At 62.0% G+C, this 13116-nt stretch overlaps 1 protein-coding gene across 1 annotated transcript in view; it reads left to right on the top strand.

Annotated features, from left to right (window-relative positions):
* C3 (complement C3) overlaps window positions 1–13116 on the top strand; it is a 34155-nt gene that overhangs the window by 16463 nt on the left and 4576 nt on the right. The window contains exons 17-32 of the mRNA XM_039380542.1: window positions 318–492; window positions 1135–1347; window positions 3282–3348; window positions 3896–3982; window positions 4318–4521; window positions 5560–5635; window positions 6918–7077; window positions 8315–8410; window positions 8501–8651; window positions 9329–9492; window positions 10312–10470; window positions 11153–11303; window positions 11411–11462; window positions 12401–12488; window positions 12610–12699; window positions 12988–13093. Coding sequence (XP_039236476.1) covers window positions 318–492; window positions 1135–1347; window positions 3282–3348; window positions 3896–3982; window positions 4318–4521; window positions 5560–5635; window positions 6918–7077; window positions 8315–8410; window positions 8501–8651; window positions 9329–9492; window positions 10312–10470; window positions 11153–11303; window positions 11411–11462; window positions 12401–12488; window positions 12610–12699; window positions 12988–13093 — 2039 coding nt within the window. The remainder of the gene's footprint in view (window positions 1–317; window positions 493–1134; window positions 1348–3281; window positions 3349–3895; window positions 3983–4317; window positions 4522–5559; window positions 5636–6917; window positions 7078–8314; window positions 8411–8500; window positions 8652–9328; window positions 9493–10311; window positions 10471–11152; window positions 11304–11410; window positions 11463–12400; window positions 12489–12609; window positions 12700–12987; window positions 13094–13116) is intronic.

Here is a 13116-nt window from a genome sequence, read left to right as displayed (position 1 = left end):
GGGACTTGAGGAATCTCCTAAACCTTGGGCAGAATCCCTGGGACTTGAGGGATCCCCTAAACCTCGGGAGGACTTCTTGGGTTTTGAGGGATCTCCTAAACCTTGGGAGAACTCCTTGGGACTGATGGGATCTCCTAAACCTTGGAAGAACTCCTTGGGACTCGAGGGATCCCCTAAACCCTGAGAGCACTCCTTGGGACTGATGGGATCCCCTGAACCCCCGGAGAGAACTCCGAGAGATCCGAGGCATCCCCTAAACCCCGGTGGTGACTCCTGGGGGTTCTGAGGGCTCTCTGAAGGCCTCGGGGCCATCCCAGAAACCCCCCAATCCTGTCCTGCCCCCCCCAACCAGGGCTGTGCGTGGCCGACCCCTACGAGATCACGGTGAGGAAGGATTTCTTCATCGACCTGCGCCTGCCCTACTCGGTGGTGAGGAACGAGCAGGTGGAGATCCGCGCCGTCCTCTACAACTACTGGCTCCAGGAGATCACCGTGAGTGGGGACCCCAACCCCGGGAGGGGGGGAAAGGGGAGGTTTGGGGTAGGCGGGGGGGTCTGTGGCCTCCTGGATCAGCCTGGAGAAGCTCCAAAGGAGGCCACGAGGAGGGGGGTGCTTTCTAAATTGGGATATCCCGAGATTTTGGAGCTCAGGGAATGTTTGGACCAGGGTCTCGGGGCCATGGTGGGATTTTGGGATCCTTGGGGCTCCCTTCCAAGTGAGGATAACCCATGATTTTAGAGCTCAAGGGGTGTTTGGATGAGGCTCTCAGGCACTTGGTGGGATTTTGGGATCCTCGTGGGTCCCTTCTAAATCAGGATATCCCAAAATTTTAGAACTCAGGGAATGTTTGGATGAGGCTCTCGGGGCCATGGTGGGATTTTGGGATCCTGGGGGCTCCCTTCCAACTGAGGATATCCCAAGATTTTAGAGCTCAGAGAATGTTTGGACGATGCCCTCAAGCACTTGGTGGGGTTTTGGGGCATCCTGGGCAGGGTCGGACCGGACGATCCTCGGGGGTCCCTTCCACCTCCGGGCATTCCATGACCCTGTGCTCTCCCTGTGCCCCCCCCTTGTGCCCCCCGTGCTCCCCCTGTGCCCCCCCTGTTCCCCCCGTCCCCTCCCTGTGCCCCCCAGGTGCGGGTGGAGCTGGTTCACAACCCCGCCATGTGCGGCCCCTCCACGGCCAAGCAGCGCTTCCAGCAGATCCTGCGGATCAAGGCCGAGTCCTCCCGCACCGTGTCCTTCGTGCTCGTGCCCCTCCAGCTGGGGCTGCACGACGTCGAGGTCAAGGCGGCCGTCAGGGACCTGTTCGCGGGCGACGGCGTCAAGAAGAAGCTGCGGGTGGTGGTGAGTGGCCCCTCAGGGCACCGGGGATGTCCCCTGGGTGGTGGTGAGTGGCCCCTCGGGGGGTGGTGAGTGGCCCTCAGGTGGTGGTGAGTAGCCCTCAGGGGGTGGTGAGTAGCCCTCAGGAGGTGGTGAGTGGCCCTCAGGGCATGGTGAGTGGCCCCCGGGTGGTGGTGAGTGGCCCTCGGGGGGTGGTGAGTGGCCCTCGGGTGATGGTGAGTGGCCCTCGGGGGGTGAGTGGCCCTCAGGAGGTGGTTTGAGTGGCCCTCGGGGGAGTGGTGAGTGGCCTCGGGGGTCGGGTGTGAGTGGCCCCCTCGGGATGGTGGTGAGAGTGGCCCTCGGGGGGGGGGGCTGAGTGCCCTGGGTGATGGTGAGTGGCCCCCTCAGTGGGTGGTGCGTGCCCTCGGGGGGTGGTTTGAGTGGCCCTCGGGATGATGGTGAGTGGCCCTCGGGGGGTGCGTGGCCCTCAGAGGTGGTGAGGTGGCCCTCGGCGTGGGTGGTGAGTGGCCCTCAGGACGGTGTTGAGTGGCCTCGGGGGTGGTGAGGGCCCTCGGGGGGTGGTGAGTGGGCCCTCGGGTGATGGTGCGTGGCCCTCGGGGGGGATGTGAGGGCCCTTCAGGTGGTGGTGAGTGGCCCTCGGGTGGGTGGTGAGTGGCCCTCGGGGGTTGGTGAGTGGCCCTCGGGTGATGGTGATTGCCCCTTGGGTGATGGTGAGTGGCCCTTGGGTGGTGGTAAGTTGCCCTCAGGGCGGTGGGAGTGGCCCCTAGGGGGTGGTGGTGAGTGGCCCTCTGGGGTGGTGAGTGGCCCTCGGGTGGTGGTGAGTGGCCCTCAGGCGTGGGTGCGTGGCCCTCGTGGGGTGATGAGTGGCCCTCAGGGGGTGGTGAGTGGCCGGGTGGTGGTGCTGGCCTTGGGTGGTGGTGAGTGGCCCTCAGGGGGTGGTGAGTGGCCCCCGGGTGGTGGTGAGTGGCCCTTGGGTGGTGGTGAGTGGCCCTCAGGTGATGGTGAGTGGCCCCTGGGTGGTGGTGGTGGCCCTCAGGGCGTGGTGAGTGGCCCTCGGGTGATGGTGAGTGGCCCCTGGGTGGTGGTGGTGGCCCTCAGGGCGTGGTGAGTGGCCCTCGGGTGATGGTGAGTGGCCCTCGGGGCACCGGGGATGCCCCTCAGGTGCCCCCAAAGCACGGGGACGTCGCCTCAGTTGCCCCTGGGCCGGAATTGGCAGCCGGGGGAGGAGGATTGTCCTCCTGGGGAGGTGCCGGACCTTGGGAGGACTTCTTGGGGCTTGAGGGGTCTTCTAAACCTTTGGAAGACTCCTTGGGGCTTGAGGGATCCCCTAAACCTTGGGAGGACTCCAAGACATTAAAGGGATCCCCTAAACCTTGGGAGGACTCCTTGGGGCTCAAAGGATCCCCTAAACCTTGGGAGGACTCCTTGGGGCTTGAGGGATCCCCGAAACCTTGGGAAGACTCCCTGGGGCTCGAAGGATCCCCTAAACCTTGGGAGGACTCCTTGAGGCTTGAGGGATCCCCGAAACCTTGGGAGGACTCCAAGACATTAAAGGGATCCCCGAAACCTTGGGAGGACTCCTTGGGGCTCGAAGGATCCCCTAAACCTTGGGAAGACTCCTTGAGGCTTGAGGGATCCCCGAAACCTTGGGAGGACTCCAAGACATTAAAGGGATCCCCTAAACCTTGGGAGGACTCCTTGGGGCTTGAGGGATCCCCTAAACCTTGGGAGGACTCCCTGGGGCTCGAGGGATCCCCAAAACCTTGGGAGGTCTCTGAGACATGTTGAGGGACAGGGGACACCCTAAACCGGGATGCCACACGCCCTGGGGGTGCTGGCCTGTACTGGGACACCTTTCCTAGACAACCCAGAGGGGCTGGGAAGGGGGGACCCCAAAACCAGCCCCACTGATGGTTTTTTGGATCCACCCTGGGCAGCCCGAGGGGATGAGGCTGGAGAAGACGGTGAAGATCATCGAGCTGGACCCGCAGAACAAGGGAGTCAGTGAGTGACCGGGGTGGCCCCAACCCCAAAGGGGGGTCCAGCGAGGGAGGGACCCCCAGGACAAGGGGTCGGACCCCTGTGGGGGTGGGGCATCCTGGGGGATGGAGGATGTGCCCCCAAGGGCAGATTTGGGGCATCCTGGGGGACAAGGGAAGTCCCACTGTGGGTCTGGGACATCTTGGGGTCAAGGGAAGCTCCATTGTGGGTCTGGGGTGTCTTGATGGACAAGGGAAGCCCCACTGTGGGTCTGGAACATTTTGGGGGACAAGAGAAGTCCCACTGTGGGTCTGGGGTGTCTTGGAGGACAAGGGAAGCCCCACTGTGGGTCTGGGACATTTTGGGGGATAAGGGAAGCCCCACTGTGGGTCTGGGACATCTTGGGGTCAAGGGACACCCCACCATGGAATTGGGGCATCTCAAGGGAGAAGGGACATCCTGGAGTGGCTCTTGAAGGTCTTGAGGGCCCAGGGACATCCTGGGGCAGGGCCGGGTCACCTCGGGGCTTGGGGACAAGAAGGATTTGGGATCACCCCGCTCTGCCCCACAGATGGGGTGCAGGAGGAGCGGGTGAAGGCGGCCGATCTCTCCGACATCGTCCCCGACACCGAACCCGAGACCAAAGTCAGCGTCCAGGGTGAGCTCCGGGCTGGGGACACCCCCGGGGACATCCTGGGGGGTGGGAGGGGAGGGGACACCCCCGGGGACATCCTGGGGGGTGGGAGGGGAGGGGACACCCAGTGGGGTGGGAAGGGACACCCCCAGGGATACCCTGTGGGGTGGGAGGGGACACCCCCAGGGACACCCTGTGGGGTGGGAGGGGACACCCCCAGGGACACCCTGTGGGGTGGGAGAGGAGGGGACACCTCCGGGGTCATCCTGTGGGGTTGGAGGGGATGTCACCGGGGACACCCTGTAGGGTGGGAGGGGAGGGAACCCCCCAGCCTGATGGGCCCCCTGGCCATGGCACAGGGAACCCCGTGTCCATCCTGGTGGAGAAGGCCATCGACGGGGACAAGCTGAAGCACCTGATCACGGTGCCGTCGGGCTGCGGGGAGCAGAACATGATCGCCCTGACCCCCACCGTCATCGCCACCCACTACCTGGACAACACCGAGCAGTGGGAGAGCTTCGGGCTGGACCGCAGGGCCAACGCCATCGAGCTCATCAGGAAGGGTGGGGACAGGGGGACATCCCCACGGGGGCGGGGACGTGGGGACATCCCCCCAGGGAGTGGGGACATGGGGACATACCCCCGGGGGGCGGGGATGACCCCAAAGGGTGGGAATGTCCTCTAAGAATGGGAACGTCCTCCCATGGTGGGAACGTCCTCCAAGGGTGGGAACGTCCTCCAAGGGTGGGAACGTCCTCCAAGGGTGTGGGAATACCCTACAGGGGTGTGGGAATACTCTACAAGGGTGTAGGAACACCCTACAAGGGTGTGGGAACATCCTTAAAAGGGTGAGTGGGAACGTCCCCAAAGGGGTGGGAACATCCCCAAAATGGTGGGTGGGAACATCCCCCAAAGGGTAGGAACATTCCCAGAGGGTGGGTGGGAATATCCTCCAAGGGTGTGGGAACAACCCCGAGAGGTGGGAACAACCCCCAAAAGGTGAGAACATTCCCAAAGGATGGGTGGGAGCCTCCCCTAAAGGATCAGAACATCCCCCAAAGGCGTGGGTGGAAGTTTCTTGTGTTGGCCAATACTTGGAGGGCGTTGGTGGCCTAAAACCCACCCCTGAGTGTTCCTTGTCTTGGCCAGAACTCAGAGAGTGTTGGTGGCCTGAAGTCACCCCCGGGCTCTCCTTGTGTTGGCCAATGGTCGAAGAGTGTTTGTGGCCTAAAACCACCCTTGGGTGCCCCTTGTGTTGGCCAATGTTTGTAGAACTTTGGTGGCCTAAAACCACCCTTGGGTGCCCCTTGTGTTGGCCAACTTTTGTAGAACTTTGGTGACCTGAAGCCCCCCTTGGGTGCCCCTTGTGTTGGCCAACTTTTGTAGAACTTTGGTGACCTGAAGCCCCCCTTGGGTGCCCCTTGTGTTGGCCAACGTTTGCAGAACGTCGGTGGCCTGAAGCCACTCCCTGTTGCTCCTCGTGTTGGCCAATGATTGACTGGAAGACGTTGATGGCCTGAAACCACCCTTGTGTTGGCCAACACCTGCAGGGCGTCAGTGGCCTGACCACGCCCCTGACCCACCCCCCGTCCCCTCCCCAGGTTACGTCCAACAATTGGCCTTCAAGAAACCCGACAACTCCTACGCCGCCTTCATCGGCCGCCCCTCCAGCACCTGGTGAGGGAGAGGGGCCATCAACACCCCCCCCGGGGCTGGGTGATATGGGACATGGGGGTCACCTCCCCAGGCCTGGGAATCCCAAACATCCCTCCCCAAACCAGGGAACCCCAAACATCCTTCTCCAAACCAGGGAATCCCAAACATCCCTCCCCAAACCAGGGAACCCCGAACATCCCTCTCCAAACCAGGGAATCCCAAACATCCCTCCCCAAAACAGGGAATCCCAAACATCCCTCCCCAAACTAGGGAACCCCGAACATCCTTCTCCAAACCAGGGAATCCCAAACATCCCTCCCCAATCCAGGGAATCCCAAACATCCCTCCCCAAACCAGGGAACCCCGAACATCCTTCTCCAAACCAGGGAATCCCAAACATCCCTCCCCAAACCAGGGAACCCCGAACATCCCTCTCCAAACCAGGGAATCCCAAACATCCCTCCCCAAACCAGGGAACCCCGAACATCCTTCTCCAAACCAGGGAATCCCAAACATCCCTCCCCAAACCAGGGAATCCCAAACATCCCTCCCCAAACTAGGGAACCCCGAACATCCTTCTCCAAACCAGGGAATCCCAAACATCCCTCCCCAAACCAGGGAATCCCAAACATCCCTCCCCAAACTAGGGAACCCCGAACATCCTTCTCCAAACCAGGGAACCCCGAACATGCTTCTCCAAACCAGGGAATCCCAAACATCCCTCCCCAAACCAGGGAACCCCGAACATCCTTCTCCAAACCAGGGAATCCCAAACATCCCTCCCAACCAGGGAATCCCAAACATCCCTCCCCAAAACCGGGAAACCCCAACATCCTTCTCCAACCAGGGAATCCCCAAACATCCCTCCCCAAACACCAGGGAACCCCGAACATCCTTCTCCAAACCAGGGAATCCCAAACATCCCTCCCCAAACCAGGGAATCCCAAACATCCCTCCCCAAACCAGGGAATCCCAAACATCCCTCCCCAAACCAGGGAATCCCAAACATCCCTCCCCAAACCGGAACCCCGAACATCCTTCTCCAAACCAGGGAATCCCAAACATCCCTCCCCAAACCAGGGAACCCCGAACATCCTTCTCCAAACCAGGGAATCCCAAACATCCCTCCCCAATCCAGGGAATCCCAAACATCCCTCCCCAATCCGGGAAATCCCAAACATCCCTCCCCAATCCGGGAAATCCCAAACATCCCTCCCCAAACCAGGGAATCCCAAACATCCCTCCCCAAACCCAGGACCCCCAAACATTGGGAGGTCACCCCCATGACCCTCCCCGTCCCCAGGCTGACCGCCTACGTGGCCAAAGTGTTCTCCATGGCCCGGAAGTTGACGGACATCGAGCCCGAGGTCATTTGTGGGGCCGTCAAGTGGCTCATCCTCAACAAGCAGAAGCCGGACGGGATCTTCCAGGAGGACGCTCCCGTCATCCACCAGGAGATGATTGTAGGGGGGGGGACACCAACCCCAGGGGCCTGCTCGGCATTCTGGGGCTTGGGGAGGGATGGTTTGGGTTCCCTGGTTTGGGGAGGGATAATTGGGATTCCCTGGTTTGGGGAGGGATGGTTTGGGTTCCCTGGTTTGGGGAGGGATAATTGGGATTCCCTGGTTTGGGGAGGGATGGTTTGGGTTCCCTGGTTTGGGGAGGGATGTTTGGGATGAGCTGTTGGGGTGGAAGGATCTTCCTGGGTGATGGGACATCGGGGAGAAGGGTGGGGACATTGGGGACAGGGAGGGGAATGGGGAGGACATTGGGGACATCAGGGGATGGGGAGGGGAACAGGGAGAGGTCCTGCCAGGCCCCCCCCCGATGCTGAGGTGTGTCCTTGTCCCATATCCCATGTCCTGTGTCCCATGTCCCATATCCCATGTCCCATGTCCTGTATCCCGTGTCCCATATCCCATGTCCCATGTCCTGTATCCCGTGTCCCATGTCCCATGTCCCATATCCCATATCCCATATTCCCATGTCCCATATCCCATATCCCATGTCCCATATCCCATGTCCCATGTCCCGTGTCCCATATCCCGTGTCCCATATCCCGTGTCCCATATCCCATGTCCCATATCCCATATCCCATGTCCCATATCCAATGTCCCATATCCCATGTCCCATATCCCGTGTCCCATATCCCATGTCCCATATCCCATATCCAATGTCCCATATCCCATGTCCCATATCCCATGTCCCATATCCCATGTCCAATGTCCCATATCCCATATCCCATGTCCCATATCCCATATCCAATGTCCCATATCCCATGTCCCATATCCCATGTCCCATATCCCGTGTCCCATGTCCCATATCCCATATCCCATGTCCCATATCCCGTGTCCCGTGTCCCGTGTCCCATATCCCATGTCCCATATCCCATGTCCCATATCCAATGTCCCATATCCCATGTCCCATATCCCGTGTCCCATGTCCCATATCCCATGTCCCATATCCCGTGTCCCATATCCCATGTCCCATATCCCATATCCCATGTCCCATATCCAATGTCCCATATCCCATGTCCCATATCCCGTGTCCCATATCCCATATCCCATATCCCATGTCCCATATCCCGTGTCCCATGTCCCATATCCCGTGTCCCATATCCCATATCCCATATCCCATGTCCCATATCCCATGTCCCATATCCCATATCCCGTGTCCAATGTCCCGTGTCCTGCCCCACAGGGGGGTTACAAGGGGGCCGAGCCCGAGGTGTCCCTCACCGCCTTCGTCCTCGTGGCGCTGGAGGAGGCCCGGGAGGTCTGCAAGGAGCACGTGAACGTGAGTGACCCCCTCAGGTGACCCCCCCCCCGGCCCCTCCTCCTGGTCGGGGCCACCTGAGGACCCCAACCGTGTGTCCCCCGTGCCCAGAACCTGGACTGGAGCATCAACAAGGCCGCCGAGTTCCTGGGCCGGCGCTACGAGCAGCTGGCCCGGCCCTACACGGTGGCCCTGAGCTCCTACGCGCTGGCCCTGGCCGGCAAGCTCAAGAGCGAGAAGGTCCTCATGAAGTTCTCCAAAGGTGACGCCTCAATTCGGGCCCCTTGGGAGCCAAATTTGGGGTGGCGGGAGGTGTTTGTGGGGTCCCTGGGGTGGAGGAGGTGGTTGTGGGGTCCCTGGTGCTGGGGAGGTGGTTTGGGGGTACTTGGGGCGGTTCTGGGGTCCCTGGTGAAGCTCAAGAGCGAGAAGGTCCTCATGAAGTTCTCCAAAGGTGACGCCTCCATTCGGGCCCTTCGGGAGCCAAATTTGGGGTGGGAGGAGGTGCTTATGGGGTCCCTGGACCCAGGAAGGTTTTTTGGGGGTCCTCTGGTGCCGGGAAGGTTTTTTGGAGGTCCCTGGTGCCAGGGAGGTGTTTTTGGGGTCCGTCATGCTGGGGGAGTGTTTGTGGGATCCCTGGCTGTGGGGAGGTGTTTTTGGGGTCCCTGGCTGTGGGGAGGTGTTTTTGGGGTCCCTGGCTATGGGGAGGTGTTTTGGGGGTCCCTGGCCCCAGGAATGTTTTTGGGGGGTCCCTCATGCAAGGGAGGTGTTTTTGGGGTCCCTGATGTAGGAGGAGGTGTTTGTGGGGTCCCTGGTGTGAGAGGAGGTGTTTGTGGGGTCCCTGGCTTCGGGGAGATGTTTCTGGGATCCCTGGCTTCGGGGAGGTGTTTTTGGGGTCCCTGGCGCCGGGGAGGAGCTGAGGGCCCCCCGCCTTCCCTCCAGGTGGGCAGAGCTGGGAGGAGCGGAACGCCCAGACCTACAACATCGAGGGCACGTCCTACGCGCTGCTGGCCCTGCTGCACATGAAGAAGCTGGAGCTGGCGAGGCCCGTGGTGCGCTGGCTCGCCCAGCAGAACTACTTTGGGGGCGGCTACGGCTCCACCCAGGTGGGCTACGGAGCCCCCGGCACCCGGGGGTGGTTCTGGGGTCCCCGGTGAAGCTCCGAGGTGGAGCCTCAGAATTGGGGTTGGGGAGGCGGTTCTGGGGTCCCCGGTGAAGCTCTGAGGTGGAGCCTCACCCGGGGATCAGAATTGGGGTCAGGGAGGGGGTTCTGGGGTCCCTGGTGAAGCTCAACAGGGTCCTCGTGAGGTTCTCCAAAGGTGGCACCCGGGGACACATCCTGGCCTTGTGGCCCCTGGGGGACACCTCCTGTCCCGGGGGACACCTCCTGTCCCTGTGTCCCCTTGGGGACACATCCTATCCTTGGGGACATCTCTGGCTCCTGGGGACCCTCAGGGACACTTCTGGGCCATGTGATCCTTTGGGGACACCTCCTGTCCCTGGAGGACACCCCTGGTCCCTGCGGCCCCTTGGGGACACCTCCTGTCCCTGGGGACACATTCTGTCCTTGTGGCCCCTTGGGGACACCTTCTATCCCTGGGGGACACCCCTGGTTCCTGTGATCCTTTGGGGACACCTCCAGTCCCTGGGGACACCTCTGGTCCCTGTGATCCTTTGGGGACACCTCCAGTCCCTGGGGACACCTCTGGTCCCTGTGATCCTTTGGGGACACCTCCAGTCCCTGGGGACACCTCCTGTCCCTGGAGGACACCAGGACCCCCCCAAGGGTCCCCTCCAGGTGCCCCCAGGACACCCCAGAACATCCGTGGGGCCACCCCACCCTTGAGGCCACCGGGGGGGGGGGGGCTTCGGGGCTGCCCCAGGCGGTGTCCCTGAGCCCTGGTGACACGGGGGTGTCCCCGCAGGCCACCATCCTGGTGTTCCAGGCGCTGGCCCACTACCAAACGGTGGCTCAGAAGGAGCTGGAGCTCAACCTGGACGTGTCAGTGCTGCTGCCGCGCCGGGCCAGCCCCGTCAAATACCGCATCGACAACCGCAACGCGCTGGTGGCACGGTCTGCTGAGGTACCTGGCACTGGCACCTGTCACCCTGTCACCTGTCACCCTGTCTCCGTTACCCTATCTCTGTCACCCTGTCACCTGTCACCCTGTCTCTGTTACCCTGTCACCTGTCACCCTGTCTCTGTTACCCTATCTCTGTCACCCTGTCACCTGTCGCCCTGTCACCTGTCGCCCTGTCACCTGTCACCCTGTCACCCTGTCTCTGTCACCCTGTCTCTGTCACCCTGTCACCTGTCACCCTGTCACCTGTCACCCTGTCTCTGTCACCCTGTCTCTGTCACCCTGTCACCCTGTCCCTGTCACTCTGTCACCCTGTCCCTGTCACCTGTCCCTGTCCCCTCTGGGCCAGCCCCGTCAAATACCGCATCGACAACCGCAACGCGCTGGTGGCACGGTCTGCTGAGGTACCTGGCACTGGCACCTGTCACCCTGTCACCCTGTCCCTGTCACCTGTCGCTCTGTCACCCTGTCCCTGTCACCCCGTCACCCCCTTGCTGTGACCTGCAGTGTCCCTGTCATCTTCATGTCCTCCCTGTCCCCTCCCTGTCCCCTCCGTGTCCCCTCCATGTCCTCCAACACCCCTGTCCCCTCCGTGTCCCGCCACGCTGTCGTCCCCTCCCTGTCCCTGTCCCTTCTCTGTCCCCTCCACAGTCCCTGTCCCCCCCAACGGTCCCTGTCCCCACAGACCAAGGTGAACGAGGACTTCACGGTGAAGGCCGAGGGGGTTGGCAAGGGGACAATGACAGTCGTGACCGTCTACAACGCCAAGGTCCCCGACAAGGACGACAAGTGCGACAACTTCGACCTGAGCGTGCAGGTGGAGGAGGTGGCGGCGGGTCAGTGTCCCCAGCGTGTCCCCAACGTGTCCCCAACGTGTCCCCAAAGTGTGGTGCCCCCCGTGCCCCCCCCGATGTTCCCTCACCGTCCCCGTGTCCCCGCGCAGGCAAAGAGGAGGAGGACGTCATCAGCTCCATCAAGATCACCGTCTGCGCCAGGTTGGGGACCTTGGGGACAGCGGGGGGGCTGGGGACGTCGGGGACATCGGGGCCAGGGAAGGGGGTGGCAGGGGAGGGGCATCGGGGAGAAGGGACATCGGGGACGCTGGGGACAGCAGGGATGTTGGGGACAGGGACAGCGGGGAAAAGGAGGGGGACGTTGGGGACATCAGGGGACACTGGGGACAGGGAGGGGACAAGGAGGGGACAGGGAGGGGACAGGGAGGGGAGGAACATCGGGGACATCAGGGGACACTGAGGACAGGGAGGGGGATGGCAGGGGAGGGACATCAGGGAGAAGGATGGGGACACTGGGGACAGGGAGGGGATATGGAGGACATTGGGGATGTTGGGGACAGGGAGGGGAATGGGGATATTGGGGACAGGAACATCAGAGGACAGGGAGGACATGGGGGACAGGGAGGGGAGTGGGGACACTGGGGAGAGGGACATCAGGGTAAAGGATGGGGACACTGGGGACAAACAGGGACGTTGGGCACAGGGAGGGGGATGAGGACGTTGAGGACAGGGAGGGGACAGGGAGGACATTGGGGTCAGGGAGAGGAATGGGGACATTGGGGACAGGGAGGGGACAGGGAGGACATTGGGGACGTTGGGGACAGGGAGAGGGCAGGGAGGACATTGGGCACAGGGAGGGGAATGGGGACACTGGGGAGAGGGACATCAATGGTCAAGGATTGGGATGCTGGGGACAGGGATGGGGCAGGGAGGACATTGGGGACATTGGGGACAGGAAGGGGAACTGGAGTACTGGGGACAGGGACATCAGGGACAAGGACGGGGACACTGGGGACAAACAGGGCTCAGCCCCACCTTGTCTCAGAGGGATCCTTGGGGACAGGGACATCAGAGCAGGGGACTGTGGGGACAGTGGGGGGGTTGGGGACAGGCGGGTGGCCTCAACCCTGTCCCCGCAGGCACCTGGGTGACGTGGACGCCACCATGTCCATCCTGGACGTGTCCATGCTGACCGGCTTCACCCCCGACCTGCAGGACCTCAAGAGGGTCAGTGTGGGGACACAGGGGGACATGGGGGGGACAAGGGGACATGTCCTCGGTGTGATGATGTCCCTGGGTGTCCCTGGGTGTCCCCGTGTCCCCGGTGTGACAGTGTCCCTGTCCCCAGCTCTCGGAGGGGGTGGACAGGTACATCTCCAAGTTCGAGCTCGACCAGGCGCAGTCGGAGCGGAGCAACGTCGTCATTTACCTGGACAAGGTGGGGACAGGGAGGGGACAGGGAGGGGACAGGGAGGGGACAGGATGGGATGGGGAGAGGGACAAGGATGGGACAGGGATGGGGACAGGGATGGGGACGTGAGGGGACAGGGATGGGAAAAGGGACAAGATGAGACAGGGATGGGGACATGAGAGGACATGTCCCTGTGTCCCCATGTCCTCATTTCCCCGTGTCCCCATGTCCCTGTGCCCTCATATCCCTGTGTCCCCATGTCCCCCCATGTGTCCCCATGTGTCCCCATGTCCCCATGTGTCCCCATGTCCCCAGATCTCCCACCGGGCCGAGGAGTGTTTTGCCTTCAAGGCCCACCAGCGGTTCCAGGTTGGGCTCATCCAGCCCGCGGCCGTCACCATCTACAGCTACTACAAGATCGGTGTGTCCCCCGTCCCCTCATGT

The sequence above is a fragment of the Pipra filicauda genome, unplaced genomic scaffold, assembly GCF_003945595.2.
Source record: "Pipra filicauda isolate LSUMZ 115617 unplaced genomic scaffold, ASM394559v2 scaffold1082_size54804_pilon, whole genome shotgun sequence".
In the NCBI taxonomy this organism is placed as follows: domain Eukaryota; kingdom Metazoa; phylum Chordata; class Aves; order Passeriformes; family Pipridae; genus Pipra; species Pipra filicauda.
Note: the sequence above shows the minus strand (reverse complement) of the source record. Positions and strands in the feature narration are given on the sequence as shown.